The sequence below is a fragment of the Anastrepha ludens genome, chromosome 6, assembly GCF_028408465.1.
Source record: "Anastrepha ludens isolate Willacy chromosome 6, idAnaLude1.1, whole genome shotgun sequence".
In the NCBI taxonomy this organism is placed as follows: domain Eukaryota; kingdom Metazoa; phylum Arthropoda; class Insecta; order Diptera; family Tephritidae; genus Anastrepha; species Anastrepha ludens.
The window spans coordinates 13,214,106-13,229,091 of record NC_071502.1 but is presented as its reverse complement, the minus strand read 5'-3'; the positions used below and the strand labels follow the sequence as shown (position 1 = coordinate 13,229,091).

General features: G+C 38.2%; 1 protein-coding gene across 1 annotated transcript; it reads right to left on the bottom strand.

The window, feature by feature from the left end:
* Positions 1–2,586: 2,586 nt before the first annotated feature.
* On the bottom strand, positions 2,587–12,118 carry LOC128867943 (angiotensin-converting enzyme-like). Its single transcript, XM_054109582.1, has 7 exons — positions 12,030–12,118; positions 8,156–9,063; positions 7,749–8,094; positions 7,338–7,558; positions 7,114–7,254; positions 3,387–3,565; positions 2,587–3,290 (listed from the first exon to the last, which is right to left on the bottom strand). Exons 1-7 carry the CDS (start codon positions 12,069–12,071, stop codon positions 3,241–3,243), a joined length of 1,887 nt encoding a protein of 628 aa, XP_053965557.1. The 5' UTR covers positions 12,072–12,118; the 3' UTR covers positions 2,587–3,240.
* Between the last annotated feature and the right edge of the window lie 2,868 nt (positions 12,119–14,986).

The window sequence follows — 14,986 nt, the reverse complement described above, 5'->3', positions numbered from 1 at the left end:
TTCCAAATGAAACTATGTGTATCAAGTCGTCTTTAGGTGCCAAATACTGCTCAGATAGTAACTTAAAGATTTCTCTGTGCCCCGAATTTCCGTATTCGTGCCAGAAACCATATTTATGAAGTCTACATATTATTTTTATTGCTTCCTGTTGTGTCTTAAGATCCAAGGGGAGCAAATCAGTCATAGCATTTAGAGCATCGCCGGAGGTTGTACTCAGGGCACCCATAATGCAGATACCCTTCTTTGTAGCCTGTATAGTTGCCAGAGTGTGGACTTAACCATGGTCCGTCGCCACCACACCACAGAGGCGTAAGTGGTGATTGGTCTCATAAGTGGTGTATATTTCCATAGGACCACAGCAGGTTTCAGACCCCAGGTTTTACCAAAGGCTCAGTGAAACGTGTGTCTCGCAAGTCAGCTTCTTATCCAAGTATACTTCTAGATATTTAACTTCATCGGAAAGACCAAGTGTCACACCTTTTAGTGTTGGAAGCCTAAGTCCATCCAATTTCCGTTTTCTCGTGAACAAAACTATAGTGGTTTTGTTCGGATTGACGGAAAGACTGTGACTCTGCACTTTCGTGCCAAACCTCCTTAGGGATTTATCCGATATTAACAGACATCGTCCGCATATGCTTGGACATGAAAATCGAGTTCCTGCATCTCCGCTAGTAGAGAGTCTATGACCAAGCACCACAACAGCGAAGAAAGAACATTCCCTTGGGGACATACTTGCTTAGCCCTGACGGTAATTAGTCTACACTGTTCTCTCCAGCGGTTAACAGCCTCTCAGGGAGCATGGAATATATCCACTTTACAATGGTTTGATTAATTTCATGTTGTTCAGCAGAGGAGCATATTGAGTAGAAAATGGCATTATCAAAAGCGCCCTCAATGTCCACGAACACGCCCATTGTGTACTCGTGAGCTTCCAGCCCGGCTTCAATCTTGTTAACAAGATCGTGTAAGGCTGATTAACATGATTTTGTACTCTGGTAAACGTGTTGATTTCTACTAAGTGGAATTCTCGACAATACCTCCACTCGAATATGTCGCTCAAGCACTCGTTCTAGACTTTTCAGCACGAACGATGTCAAACTGATTGGCCTATGATAGTGCGGAGTTGTAATTTTGTGGTTCACTTAGATTCAGCTTGCACTGTAAACGGAGTCTCTTAGTTTACTTTCAAGCTGAGAAATTAGGCCCTCAGCCAAGTCTCTAGTTAACTGGACTAGTTTTTGGAACTCTCCTGCAGCCAAATGGTCAAGATTGTCCACATCTCGGTGCGTAAGTCCATCCGGTGTTTAAAGGCTCAGACCTTCCCTCCACGCGATAAATCAGAAGTCGAATAATTATTAACCTTTTGATAATCTAATTTCTTTAAAACCATTAATTTAATATACAAAAAGTATTAAGCAAAAATGAATTGCAAATAAATACTTATTTATTTTACTACTTCAAATATATGTGAAAGAAACACTCAAAATTGATTTAATATCCTGGCTAGTATCTCTTTTTGTTATTTTTCTTTGCGTTATTCGCTGATTTTGATATTTAATTTTACAGAGATGCCAGTATTTTTGATGCCTATGTCCTCGATAGCCTCACGAATTCCATCTTTGAGGTCTTGAATCGACCCTGGGCTGTTGGCGTAGACCTTCTATTTCACGTGGTCCCAAATAAAAAATAAAACAAACAAAGAAAGTCAGCTTCAAATTGTTTCTCAGTATCTCGTCCGCCATCGAGCAACACGCGGTCATACCCAGTACGTTTTGAACCGAATCTTCATGGGAGATGAGAAATGGTGCATGCATATCCATATGAAGCAAAGAAAGCAGTGAGTGGTTCCAGGAGATACGCCAAAACCGAGAGACAAGCCGGATCTTCATCCAAAGAGGAGATAATGATATGCGTTTGGTGGCACTGCGAGGGCGTGGTGCACTGGGAAATGCACGAAAAGAATGCCGGTCAACAAGGAGCTCTACATTGCCCAGCTACACCGCGTGGATGAGGCTATTCGACTGAAAAGACCTGATCGATATGGTCAAACCACGCTCCTTCATGACAACGCCAGGTCCCATGTTGCAGAAGTCGACAAAGCCGCACTCCATGAGTTCGGATGGGAGGTCCTTCAGCATCCGCGGTATTCACTAGACCTTGCAGCGACCGATTACCATCTTTTCCGCTCGCTGCCAAACCATATGAAGGGCGGGCGGTAGCTTCGATAACAAAGAGGTCCTTAAGAACTGGCTGAACAACTTCTTCGACACCAGACCAGTCGATTTTTGGCGGAACGACATCAACAAATTGAACGAGAGGTGGGAAGAGGTTGTAAACAGCAACGGTGAATATATAATTTATTAACTTATTGAAATGATTATTGTTTTTTTGTTTAAATAAAAGTCTTCGGTAAAAACGCTACGAACTTATACCCCAACCGAATACCTTGTTTGGCAACTATGGTTTCCGTTTTTTGGCTTTTTTTGGGCTTAATTGTGTTTTTTTTAATTTTTTTATTTTATTTTATTTTCTGCCAGCAAAGATCCGCTGTATTCAAGTCAGTGTTCGCTATGAGCGTTCAATGGAAAAAAGTGTTCACTATATTCAAACTCGACCTTATTTCCATGTAGAAGTGAAAAGACACATGGAGCGATTTCTCTTCGCCATTAAATTTCAGCCTTTTCTTTGATTATTGCGTTTAGCTCATTTTATTTTTATTGCAAAGATAAAAAAAAACGTTTATTTTATTTCCTTTTGCTTAAAAAATAAGTTTCTTAATGAGATAATGAAAACGTGGCAACACTTGAGCTATTTTGTAAAATGATCAAATGGATATTTTTCGTCGTAAACAAAAATTCCTTCAACGTTTGTGCAAATGAATGTGACTGTCGTTGATAAAACGTTTATATGAATCCATTCAACAATTTCTGGATTGCGCCCAGTTCAAGCGGCAACAAAAAAAAAAAATAAATAAAAACAAATAAAAAAGGCACATAATTTATATCTTTGGAAGCGCATGCTTGCTGGTGTGCCCCCTGTAATAGCGTGGGTGGATGATGATGTTGACGAGCGATTGTTGTGTTAGTCTTGTCACTGCTTGAGTTTCTGCACAGATTACTGCCGGAACGTGTTGACATGTGCCACGTATTCACGCCTTTTGTTTTGTTTTTATTTTCGTTTTCGTTTTTATTTTTATTTTATTCTCGTTTTTATTTTTATTTTATTTTATTTTATTTTTTTTCAATAAACCACGTTGGTGTCATTTAGCAGAGCTACGCGTGGATTGCATTCTGTGAGTGGGAGAAAAAAATTATGAAAGAAAGAAACATGCAAAGTCATAATGAATGAGGTCAAGTGTAAGAGGGGGGGAAATGTGCACTACTCACTGTCGATAGGCATCCAGCCGACCCGCAAATTCTTGCTCACATTATCGTCGGTGATCCATGTGTTTAGCGGTTCGAAGTACTCCAGGAATGCGGTGGCAGTCATATTTGTCAACTTGATTATGGTTAGTGGTTTGATGAGTTCACGCCACGGCTTTGAGGAACCGGCGCTCATCATGTCGCTGAAAAAAAATGAGAGGGAAATATGGGTTGATTGTAAATATATATTTTTTTATTTAATCATTTATTCATTAATGTCTAACACCAAACGCAAAACCGACATTTAAGGCATGAATTCAAAACTAAAATGCAAGAATTTTAGAATAATTAAGATTAAGGGGGTAGTATGGTTAATTCGGTGTAAAACAAGCATATTTTTCGAAATTTTTTTTGTCGACACAGTTGATTTATTCAAAATTTTAAAATTACTTCATTATAAAGTCATATTTAAAGAATATTGTGTGAAATTTTCATTGATTTTTATGAAGAAATGAGTTGGTGGCAGCGAATCTTCGCGGACGTCTCATAAAAAAGTTTTATTGCGGTGTCCCTCAGAACTCATTACTGGATCAACTAAAATCAAAAAACCAAATTGATTTCATCAGCTAATAAAGTTTCGCAGGTAACAACGTCGAATTTTTTTTTTTTTTTTTTTTTTAATTTTTTAAAGCGCTTTGAAGTCAAAACACCGATTTTTCATAAAAAAAACTTGAAAACTTTGTTGTTTTAAAATATGACAAAATTTAAAAAAAAAAAAACTCGACGTCATTACCTCGTGAATAAAGTAAAGAAACAAAAAAACCAAATTTGAAAAGAATCGGTGCAGTAGATATGAATCTACAGTGGACACCGACCGTAAAAAAGGCAAGTGTGAGAAAAACGCGTTTAAAAATTTTCGGCAGCGTGAAATCCGGTTGGAGAGGTAGATACTTAATCCTTTGTGTCTTTGTCAATTTTACTCTAATGCACTTCAAACTTTCACACAATAATCTTAAGATGTTATAGAATAATTAAAAAAAAAAAAAAAAAAATGAAAAAAAAAAAATACCATACTACCCCCTTAAGAAGGGTAGTAAAGTTAGATTATCAACATAAGAAACCATTAAATTACTAAAAATATATACAAGTTAAAATTGAGTTTTAACGAAATTAATAAATCTGAAACTAAAAAGCAAATATTTACGAAGTATTACTTGGATTTGCTACATAGAAAGTAATTTTTTACTTGCAATTGAAACAACTCTTTGGCCTCCAAATCGAAAAAGCTAATACTGTCAGAAGAGTACCCCTGTCACTTAATGGGAAAGGGCTAATCAATAAACAACGGGATTCTTATGATGATTTGGGGTCTGAGAAATTGAATGAATGTAATACAAAACGCAAAAACATCCTTTGAGCCCTCTCCACTCGATTTATTTGGACTTAATGATAAGGTATCCAAGTAAAAGCAGCGTAATCTAATTTGGATCGAACAAACGCTGAGTATAATATTTTAAGAGCATATGAACCATTGGAATGCGATGAGTGACGTCTTAAAAAAGCGAGCACAGAAAGTGAATTGGAAACGAAAACATTTAAGAGCGTGAAAAAATTCTCGAATAAAAAAAGTGCGTGTAGCGTAGTACACATAACAGAAGTGAAACTTTCAAGGCAGACAAAGAAAGAGGGAGAGACCCGAGAGAGAATGAGAGAGAGAGAGAGAGAGAGAAAGAAGATATATCTAAATAAATTCACAACATTTGTAGAGAATACAAATAGTTAAAATTTACAAAAAACGGTGAAGGGTCGACCGGTGTAGGTAAACGCCGGACACAAAGCGTGGCAACAACGCGCACTACTCTGAGCGTTTATCACCCGCACAAACGCAGCGATTCCCGGACCGCAGCAACGGCACAAGTTACCGCAAGGCGATACCCATAAATTCGACGCCGGAATGGATGGCAGTTTATAGTACGCATAAGCACTAGCCAGCAAACGGAAATAAGCGCAAAAAAGTAGGCACAAAATAAAAAATGCCAAAAAATTGGGACCAAAAATATATTTCCTACAAGTTTGCACCAACAAACAAGCGCCACAAAGTAGGCGGTGTTATTTCTGATTAGAAATTAGCAACCAAGAGGAAAAACTCAGGAAAAATAACCTAAAGTGTATCTAAGATATATGTAAGGTTAGCTCTCTCTCTCATTTTCCTCTACGTTATATCTTTTTTCTCTCTCGCGGAACGAAAATGCCCAAAACGTTGCCTGACCTTGAAATTTTACTCTCCATTCTCGCTCGTCCATCGACGCCTAAGAAGTTATCACTTAAAAAAAAAAATAACAAAGGCCCTAAAATACTACCCTGAGGTACACCAGAGGTGGCAATAAACTGTTTCGAAGTCACCCCGTCGCTAATTACTGTGCTGTGAGAGTGTGTGGTTTATGAACGATGACTGTGCTGCGTTTGCTTTAACCGCTTTGTGCTGCTGATGAAATTTATCAGATTTTTAATGTTGCAGACATAGCAAAGAAGTAAGAGCCAAGATGCCTAAGTCTGGACCCCACCAGACTAAGGCAGCTAAGGAGAATTTGATGAGATGATTCCTCCTCATCCTCCATACATCCGACCCAAAAATGACTCGAAGTAATTCCAAGTCTCACAGCATGCATTCCTCGCGCATAGTCTCCTGTGAGAAAAACCACTAGATTCGGAAGCTGATATTTTGTCAACCTCAGAAGATCGCCCGAGCGCCCCAGATCCACACGTGGCCAGAAGGATTTCGCGACTTTACGCGTTGAGTTAGTGCGAAGCCAATCTTTCCAGGAGCAGACCGCAGGTAGTCAATGGGATCGCATTTCTCTCTCTTCGCGGGGAAGCCATCTCACATGTCCCTTGTCTGGCCAATTCATCCGCCGCATAGTTTGCCGCAATGCGATGTGACCAGGAACTCAAATGAGGTTTATGTCAAATGCACCGTCACTGAACCGAGGGCCCTTATTGCCGCTTGGCTATCGGACATAGGTGAGTCTACTGCACGGAAAAATGGCGACTTTGACGTCGATGACACATCCCGCAGCGTAGAGCGTTCTGAATTCGAATTCTTCATCCAAAAAAAGAAGATCATGAAATGGGTTTGCTAGGACTGGGAGGGCATGATGCACTGGGAAGTGCTCGAAAAGAATGACACCGTCAACAAGGAGCTCTACATTGCCCAGATACACCGCGTTAATGAGGGTATTCGATTGAAAAGACCTTATCGATATGGTCAAACCATGCTCTTTCGTGACAACGCCAGGCCCCATGTTGAACATATCATCAAAACCACATTACAGATCTTGAACGAGAGATCCTTATTCTCCTGAACTTTCAACGACCGATCATCATTTTTTTCGCTCCTTGTAAAACCATCTAAAAGGCGGTACCTACGATAACAAAAAAGTCCTTAAAAATTGGCTCAACAACTTCTTTGATACCAGACCAGGGCGATTTTTAGTGGAAGGGCATCAACAAACTGATTAAGAGGTGGGAAGATTTTGCAAGGAGCAACGGCGAATATATAATTGATTTACTTATTGATATAATTATGGTTTTAGTTTAAATAAAAGTCTTCCGCAAAAACGCTACGCACTTATAAACCAACCCAGAACCCAATCAAAGAGATTTCTAGTTAAAAGTTCAAATTGGAGCTTCAGCAAAACTGCTAAATGTTTTGCGTATTTTCGTGGTGATCCCCTTATTAGTAGTCACTTACTAAATAAATTTCCCCGCATGCTTGCTGCCGTAAAAATCACAATTATCCAATGGCTTGTAGGCGTTACGTCGTTCATATTCCCCAATATTTAAACAAATTGAGCGATATATCTGATAGCCCAAGAACTCGTCAAATAGTTTTCTGGAAATATATAAATATTTTATCAATATCATTTTCATGTCACTAATTTATCTGCTTAATATTTTAGCTTAGCGCTTCCTTACTTCGTGCTACGAAACTGATCGACAATGCCCTCATAGAACTTGTAGGGCATATCGTAGGCATCTGGGTTGGTTTGCAGAGGTGGCTCCACGCCCATATATTTCTGCATTAGATTCCAATAGTGACAATTATAATGTTCAGGTGACACTCTACCATCAATCATATCAACCCAGAGTTTTTCATGAACAAAATAAGTAGGCAGCGTGAGCAGTGTATGAGCAGCCTAAAAGAGAAGAGCAAATGTATTAGTAAGCGAGCAAATGCCTGCGTAAGGAGAGTAGAGGAAAGAGAAATGTTTCTTTTGCGCTCTGGTTAAAACATAGCTTGCGCTCTGCTTACCTCATCTTATCACAATATTTTTTTTTTCTTTCACTTTGCTAACTCGAGCACCACCAAGTCTTATCGCTACTCACCATTCTGTACAGACGATTCAAGTTCAAAATGTCATCATACTCATAATTCTTCAAGAGACCTAGACGCTGTTGCAAATGCTTTGGATTAGAAACGGACAATATGACAGCCTCACCCAGTGCAGCACCAAAACCGGGGCAGGCTTCCTGATTGAGCCCAACACGGAAATTATTTTTTTCGATCGCATATTGCACCACCGCTATGTCAGCGTGTGTTTGCAGCAGCTTTTTATAGTAGACCTTGGGACAGTAGTGTAGCTCCACTTCGCCGAAATCGAAAATACGCGACTTGCAGTCGGGACCGCCGGTGCCAGCGGCCATTGGAATGAAATGCTCGCGCATGAATGTACTGAGTTGAAGAGTTAAAATCATTTATTAACCGTTATGCTATGTCAATATCTTGTGCTTACTCCGTTAGATTGCTAAAGCCCAGCGAGCTGAAGAACTGCACACTAATATTGACCAAATCGAATGGCTGCAAGCCCTCACCATCCAATTCGGTTTGCAGATTGGGTAGCTTTCTCTGCGGGAAAGGATTCTGCAACACCGTTTCCTTCTTCCACGCCTGATACGTGACCTGTTCCATGAGATGATGTGGTATGAGTCCAGTTGGTGGTATGACATCATCCCCATACTTGTGACGCAACATATTGCGTAAATGTGCGTGTAATTCCCGATAGAATGGGCGTAGCGCATCCATGAGTTTCTCCAGTTCATAGATTAAATGTGGATCTTCATACTGATCATACCAAAACGCAGATGGCAACACATCTGGTGTACTCATATTTTGATAGTAGTCAATGTAGTAGTGCAGCGCTTCCTTCACCTCAGCGGGCATTTTGTTGCGCCACTCCTTCCAATAGTATTTGATCTCATCCAAATCATCGCTATTCGTGAAGATCGTCTTTATCTGATGCACAAAAGCCATATTACATTTGGTGGCATCCTCTTTGTGGCACACCCACTTCTTGCGCGACATGCTCTTCAGCGTGTGTGTGGCTCGTTTGAATTTATAGCTGATTGGTGGATATTTTGCACCGCGCAAGATCACCTGGAATTGTCGCTTCAACAGAGGATCTACAAAATTCTGCCAATCGAATTTCTGCATAGTCTTATAGAAGGGCCGCAACTTTTCGCGCATCAAAATATCGGGACTTAACGTATCGTCGGCGAATTGTCGATATGCCGTGGCGCTGGCCCAATAGACATCATTGACTTGGGTGAGTAGATATTGCGCATCTGCTTCGTTGAAGTATAGAAACTCATTTGGATGGCTGTAGTTTTGTTGAGAGTGCGCGAAGCTGGTGAATGTTATTAGCTGTGGTGGCAAGAGAGGGAGAGGGAGAGAAACACAGTAAAATGAGTGAAACAAAAAATATTGATATTAAAAAATGCTTAGATTCGGCAATAACCCTTTAACCTTACTATCATTACCCCAAAAAATTAGTTGTGTGTAACCGTTTCGTCTTCAAACTTTCAGTTTTGTTCACATTAAAAGGATGGTTTACGTATATTACTCGAACTGATCGAACCATAAATTGTGTCAGTCGACAATTTCTAAATTTTTTATGTAATGAATCTAATTATCAAATTTTATATAAACGGTGGTTAAATGTTAAGGACCGATGTTGAACGTAAACCACACCTTAACCTCAAGTTTTTTTCTGCATTTCATTTGACATTTTTCAATTTCTAACTAACTCAATTTGAACCATGGAAAGCTACACAATCGAGCAACGCGTTAAAGTTGTTCAGGCTTGTTATGAAATCGAGCGTTCAAATCAAAATGCATATCGCGCACTTCGTGATTTTTTCGGTCAATTTAATCCTCCAAATGTGCGTAGAATCGGAAAAATTGTCCAAAAGTTTGAGCAAACCGGGTCTGTAGGAGATGTGAAAACACCAGTGCTTGCTCGTACAGATCGTACTGCAGAAAATTGTGCTGCTGTTCGCGATAGTGTGGTTGAAGAGCCGTCCACCTCAACTCCTCGTCGTTCCCAACAATTGCACCTCTCACGCTCGTCGTTGATGAACATTATGCACAAAGACTTGCATTTACACGCTTACAAGGTGCAATTGACTCAAGAACTAAAGCCTCTTGACCATTTCAAGCGTCGTCAACGGTCAGCGGTCAACGGTTTTCGAAGAAAATCAATGGGCCGGCAACATCATGTGATTTGACACCGTTGGACTTCTTTCTTTGGGGTTATTTGAAAGAAAAGGTGTACGTCGATAAGCCAGCAACAATTTGAGAGCAAAAGGATGAGATAATTCGGAACATTAATGGCATAGAACCTGAATTATGCCTCAGCGTCATCGAAAATTTGGACCATCGGATGGAGGTGTGCCGCCGAGGCCGCGGCGGCCATTTGGCCGGTATTTTGTTCTATGCGTAATTGAGCCATACCAGTATTTTCATAATAAAGAGAAATGACAATAATTTCTTAAAACAATTGTATTTTATTCAAAATCAACACCGGCCTTTGAAACTTTACCACTCTTTAGTTTATTGACTAAAATGTAATATAATATTAATTTTTATTTTCGTTTGAAAAAATGCATACACATTTTTGTTTGAATGATATAATATTATTCACTTTTATTCAAATAAAAAATAGTGTTCAATTAATTAAAAAATGAAATATTTTTGAAATAAGCTGCCCCTCCCCTCACACAGACATCTCTCTTCGGCGGACAAAAGTTGACTGACGGTGATTGTCCGCGCAAGGGAGATTTCACTGTGTATGAAAATATTTAGTGCCATATTATTAACGCATAAGAAAATATTATTGAAACGTTCTGTTATTTGTTTTTTATTTACTTTTTTAACTCGTCTATAACTGGTAATTTTTGCCAAAAGTTGGACTAGTACCATATGTGACTATAATGCTAGTTCGTTAAATGGTGTGACACTGCTGAATATCAGGTTTACACGGTTTACAGGCTGATAATGAATATTTTCAAGGGCGTTCCTATGCTAAATTACCAGTTGACAGCATTTAAAAAAATACTTATGCGTAGAAGACGAGTTCAGTAATTCAGCTGTAGAGCAAACTGATGGAAGGGTAGTACAAAATTAGGTTTGGCTGCGTGGTGTAAATGGTATAGATATGAGTAGGGTAAGGAAACAAGTTTTTCACATCCATATCCAACCAAAAATGTGGTGGGGTCGCCCAACCAAAAAAATAAAAAAAAAAAATATAAAAAAAAATAAAAATATTTTATTTAAATTTTTTTTTAATAAATTATAATTTTTAAATAAAAAACATAATATAAATTTTTTTTTTAAATATTGTACAATTTTTAACTAAAAAAATGACTAAGGAACATTTTGTTTACATTTTTTTAATTTTATTTTATTAATTTAGAATTTTTTTTAAATAAAAAAATAAGAATTTAATAAAAAATTAAAAAAAAAATTCTTTTAAACAAAAACGGTTTTAATAAAAAATTAAAAAAAATTCTTTTAAACAAAAACGGTTCTAATAAGAAATAAAAAAAAATTTTAGTAAACAATTATTTTTAATTATTTAAATTTTATTTTATTTATTTTGAAATTTTTTTTATTAAAAAATAAAAAAAAATTAGGAAAAACAAGAATTTTATAAAAAATTAGAAAAAAATTCTTAAAAAAAAATTAAAATAACGGTTTTAATAAAAAATAAAAAAAAAGTTGTAATAAAAAATTATTTTAAATAAAAAATTAAAAAAAAAGTTTTTTAAATCAGTCTTCACAGTTTGCATTTGAAAGAAAGAATAAAACTAAAAATATATTAAATAAAATGTTTATAAAGAAATTACAATAAATAAAACTTTTTACATTCAATTTTTAAATAAAAAAATTCAAAAGAAAAGATATTTTTTTTAAATTAATGAAATTATATATTATTTATTTAAAACTGTTTGTTAATAAAAAAAAACAATTGAAGAAGAAAAACAAAATTTATAAAAGTTAAAAACAAAAAAATTCATTTAAATAAAAAGTTAAACTTTTTTTTTTAATTCGTGTTCCCAGTTTCTTACACAAGATTGTTACAGTTTTTTTATCAAACGTATTTGTTGTTTCAAATTATACATTTTTTAAATTATGTTAGTTTTTCAACCACCTAAGAGTACTGAGTAATGCATCAAAAGAGTACTGCAACTCTTTTCACATAACTGTTGTTTTCGTTTTCTTTTTGAACACTTGTAATATTTTCATAATAAATTGTTGAAAAATTTACTTAAATTCTCTACACCCTTTAAATTTTTTACGAGAATTTAATTACTTGTCCTGGTACTAACCAACAGCGCTGAGAGCTGCCAGCTCCACTTGAACATCACCATATTTTTTACAACTTTATAACTTCAGTTTCTAAAACCGTGCACAACGAGTGCTGAATTGGAACTAAATTACTTTAAAATTTATCACCTAAGCGCTTTGATTTATTTTTAGAGAAATAAATACGCATACATACATTTATACGAATGTTGATAGAAGAATCGTTTGGGGTGACTCAAGTGCTGATAACCTCAAGCCAAGAACGCCAAGTTTGTGCCATATAAATAAAACATACAAATATTGTGGAGCAGCTGAAGAAATAAACAAACGATTTTGTACTTCATTCTTTTTTTGTAATTTTTTAATTGAGTGAATGCAAAAACGCTCGGCATTTTCTGCATTTTGGTGCTCTTTATTTTTATTTAAATGATGTTGGGAGTTACGTGGCGCCTACAGTGTTAAGAAAAACGACACACAAAATTCCTATGGAAAGTATTCAACGCCTCCGTGCACTCTACACTACGGGGGCAATGAAAACTACGCCAACGGCAGCGCTTGAGAGAATACTCAACCTGCCAGCGATCGACATTATGGCAGAATGCCTAGTAGCTAAATCTGCCATACTCGTCTTAAGATCTGTAACATATTCCGACATAGCTCTATAGGCATGAGTTAGAGGGCCAATACGGATTATATGATTCCGAATTGCAACTGGGTGAAGAGATTCCGAACAACCATAAAAGAATGAGCGTGGAAAAGAGGCATGAAACCTAGCTCCAAAATGCTTCATATATTTACTGATGACTCGAAAATGTTGGACGAAGTATGAGCAGAGATTTATTGCACACAGCTAGGCACCAAGCGGCCATTCAAGCTCGCAGAACACTGCAGTGCCTTTCTAGCAGAAGTCTTTGCTGTAGGAAAGGGTGAAGAAATAATAATAATATTAGCATTCGCAAGTACATCGAGTAACTACAAAACAAATATACAATACTATTGGTTCGGGGAATAGCATTTTTATATTTCCTTTTATTATGCAATGATTTGTTTTTGAGTTATTTGATTTTTTATTAGTTTTGAGGCGTAAAAATGGAATACGCGGCAGGCAAAAATCAACTTTCTCGATGCCTACTCTTCTTTGCTTCTCATCGAGGTCAACCTGACCTGGTAGGCGTATTGTTTAACATGGAGAGGCGAATCCCCAAGCATCTCTCATGTACTGATCAATTCATTTTTCCATGGCTTTTAGTAGGAAAAAAGTTAAGTTTATGGGTCGAAAGGCGTTTGTGGTATGGCAAAAAGGCGCCAGCTTTCGGGGTGAAAGCTTCTTTTTCTTCTTCTTTTTAATTGGCGCGATAGCCGCTTACGCAATCTTGGCCGAGTTTAACAAAGCGCGCAAGTCGTTTCTTTCTCGTGCTAACCGGCGCCAGTTAGACACACCAAGTCCTTCTCCACCAAATCTTTCCAACGCAAAGGAGGCCGCCCTCTTCCTCTGCTACCACCAGCTGATATCACATCGAATACATTCAGAGCCGGAGCTTTTGTATCCATTTGGATGATATGACCCAACAATGATGCCGCTGGATCTTTATTCGCTGCGCTATGTCTACGTCGTCGGAAAGCTCATACAGCTCATCGTTCCATCGCCTGCGATATTCGCCGTCGCCAACGTGCAAAGGTCCAAAAATCTTACGCAAAATCTTTCTCTCAAACACTCCAAGCGTCGCTTTATCGGGTGTTGTCATCGCCCCCGCTTCTGCGCCATACGTTAGGACGGGCATGATGAGAGCCTTGTAGAGTGTTAGTTTATATCGTCGAGAGAGGATTTTACTGCTCAGTTGCCTACTTAGTCCAAAGTAGCTCTTGTTGGCAAGGGAGATTCTACGTTGGATTTCCAGGCTGACTTTGTTACCGCTGTTAATGCTGGTTCCTAAATACTCGAAGTCTTTTACAACCTCAACACTATAACTGTCAAGAGTGACATGGGTGCCGATACGCGAGTGCGCCGACTGTTTGTTTGAAGACAGGAGGTACTTCGTTTTGTCCTCGTTCACCACCAAACCCATTCGCTTTGCCTCTTTATCCAGTTTGGAGAAGGCAGAACTAACAGCGCGGTTGTTAAGGCCGATGATGTCAATATCATCGGCATACGCCAACAGTTGTAAAAATTGTGCATGAGCGATTAAGTTCTGCGGCTCGTACGATGCTCTCCAACATCAGTTTACAGAAGTCACACGACAGCGAGTCAACCTGTCTGAAACCTCGTTTGGTATCAAACGGCTCGGAGAGGTGCTTCCCAATTCTGACGGCGCTGCTGGTGTTGAGCAACGTCATCTTACATAGCCGTATTAGTTTTGCGGGGATACCAAATTCAGACATCGCGGCATACAGGTAACTACTTTCCGTACTGTCGAATGCAGCTGTGAAGTCGACGAAAAGATGGTGTGTGTCGATTCTCCTTTCATGGGTCTTTTTCAAGATTTGGTGTATTGTGAATATTTGGTCAATGGTAAACTTTCCAGGTCTAAAGCCACACTGATAAGGCCCAATCAGTTGGTTGACGGTGGGCTTCGGTATGAAAGCTTCCCTAGCTTTATTGTTATCAACACCTGTCGATTTAAATGAACTTAACGTGGATTATTGCCTTTTAGTTTTGTTCGCTGTAAAGATTTTACGAAGAGAGGAGAGAGGAAGAGTTCTTGATGTATTCACTGCCGTCAACCACGCTGATGCAGTCCAGAAAGTGAGTGTCCAGCGATAGCTGTCCCGTTCCCTATAGACTGTCTGTAAAACCGCCGTCCGCTTTCTTGAAAGTATAAAGTCCATTTGAGTGATCTTTGTTGAGTGACTTTTGAAGTCTAGACTCTCTCTTAGCAAACCTAGGGGCCGGTTTTGACCGACTATTTGAAATCATAGTTGATCAGCCAAATTCAGCTAAACTAACCTATATTAACCTAATAGCGCTTTGTGTGCTCGCTCA

What these genes read in the sequence shown, in the direction of transcription:
- LOC128867943 (XM_054109582.1), bottom strand. Translation starts at nt 12,071, where the DNA reads ATGGTGATGTTCAAGTGGAGCTGGCAGCTCTCAGCGCTGTTG. An exon ending in GGCTTTAGCAATCTAACGGA is followed by an intron (nt 8,095 to 8,155) that starts GTAAGCACAAGA and finishes TCTTCAACTCAG; the next exon opens with TACATTCATGCGCGAGCATT. An exon ending in GATCAGTTTCGTAGCACGAA is followed by an intron (nt 7,255 to 7,337) that starts GTAAGGAAGCGC and finishes ATATATTTCCAG; the next exon opens with AAAACTATTTGACGAGTTCT.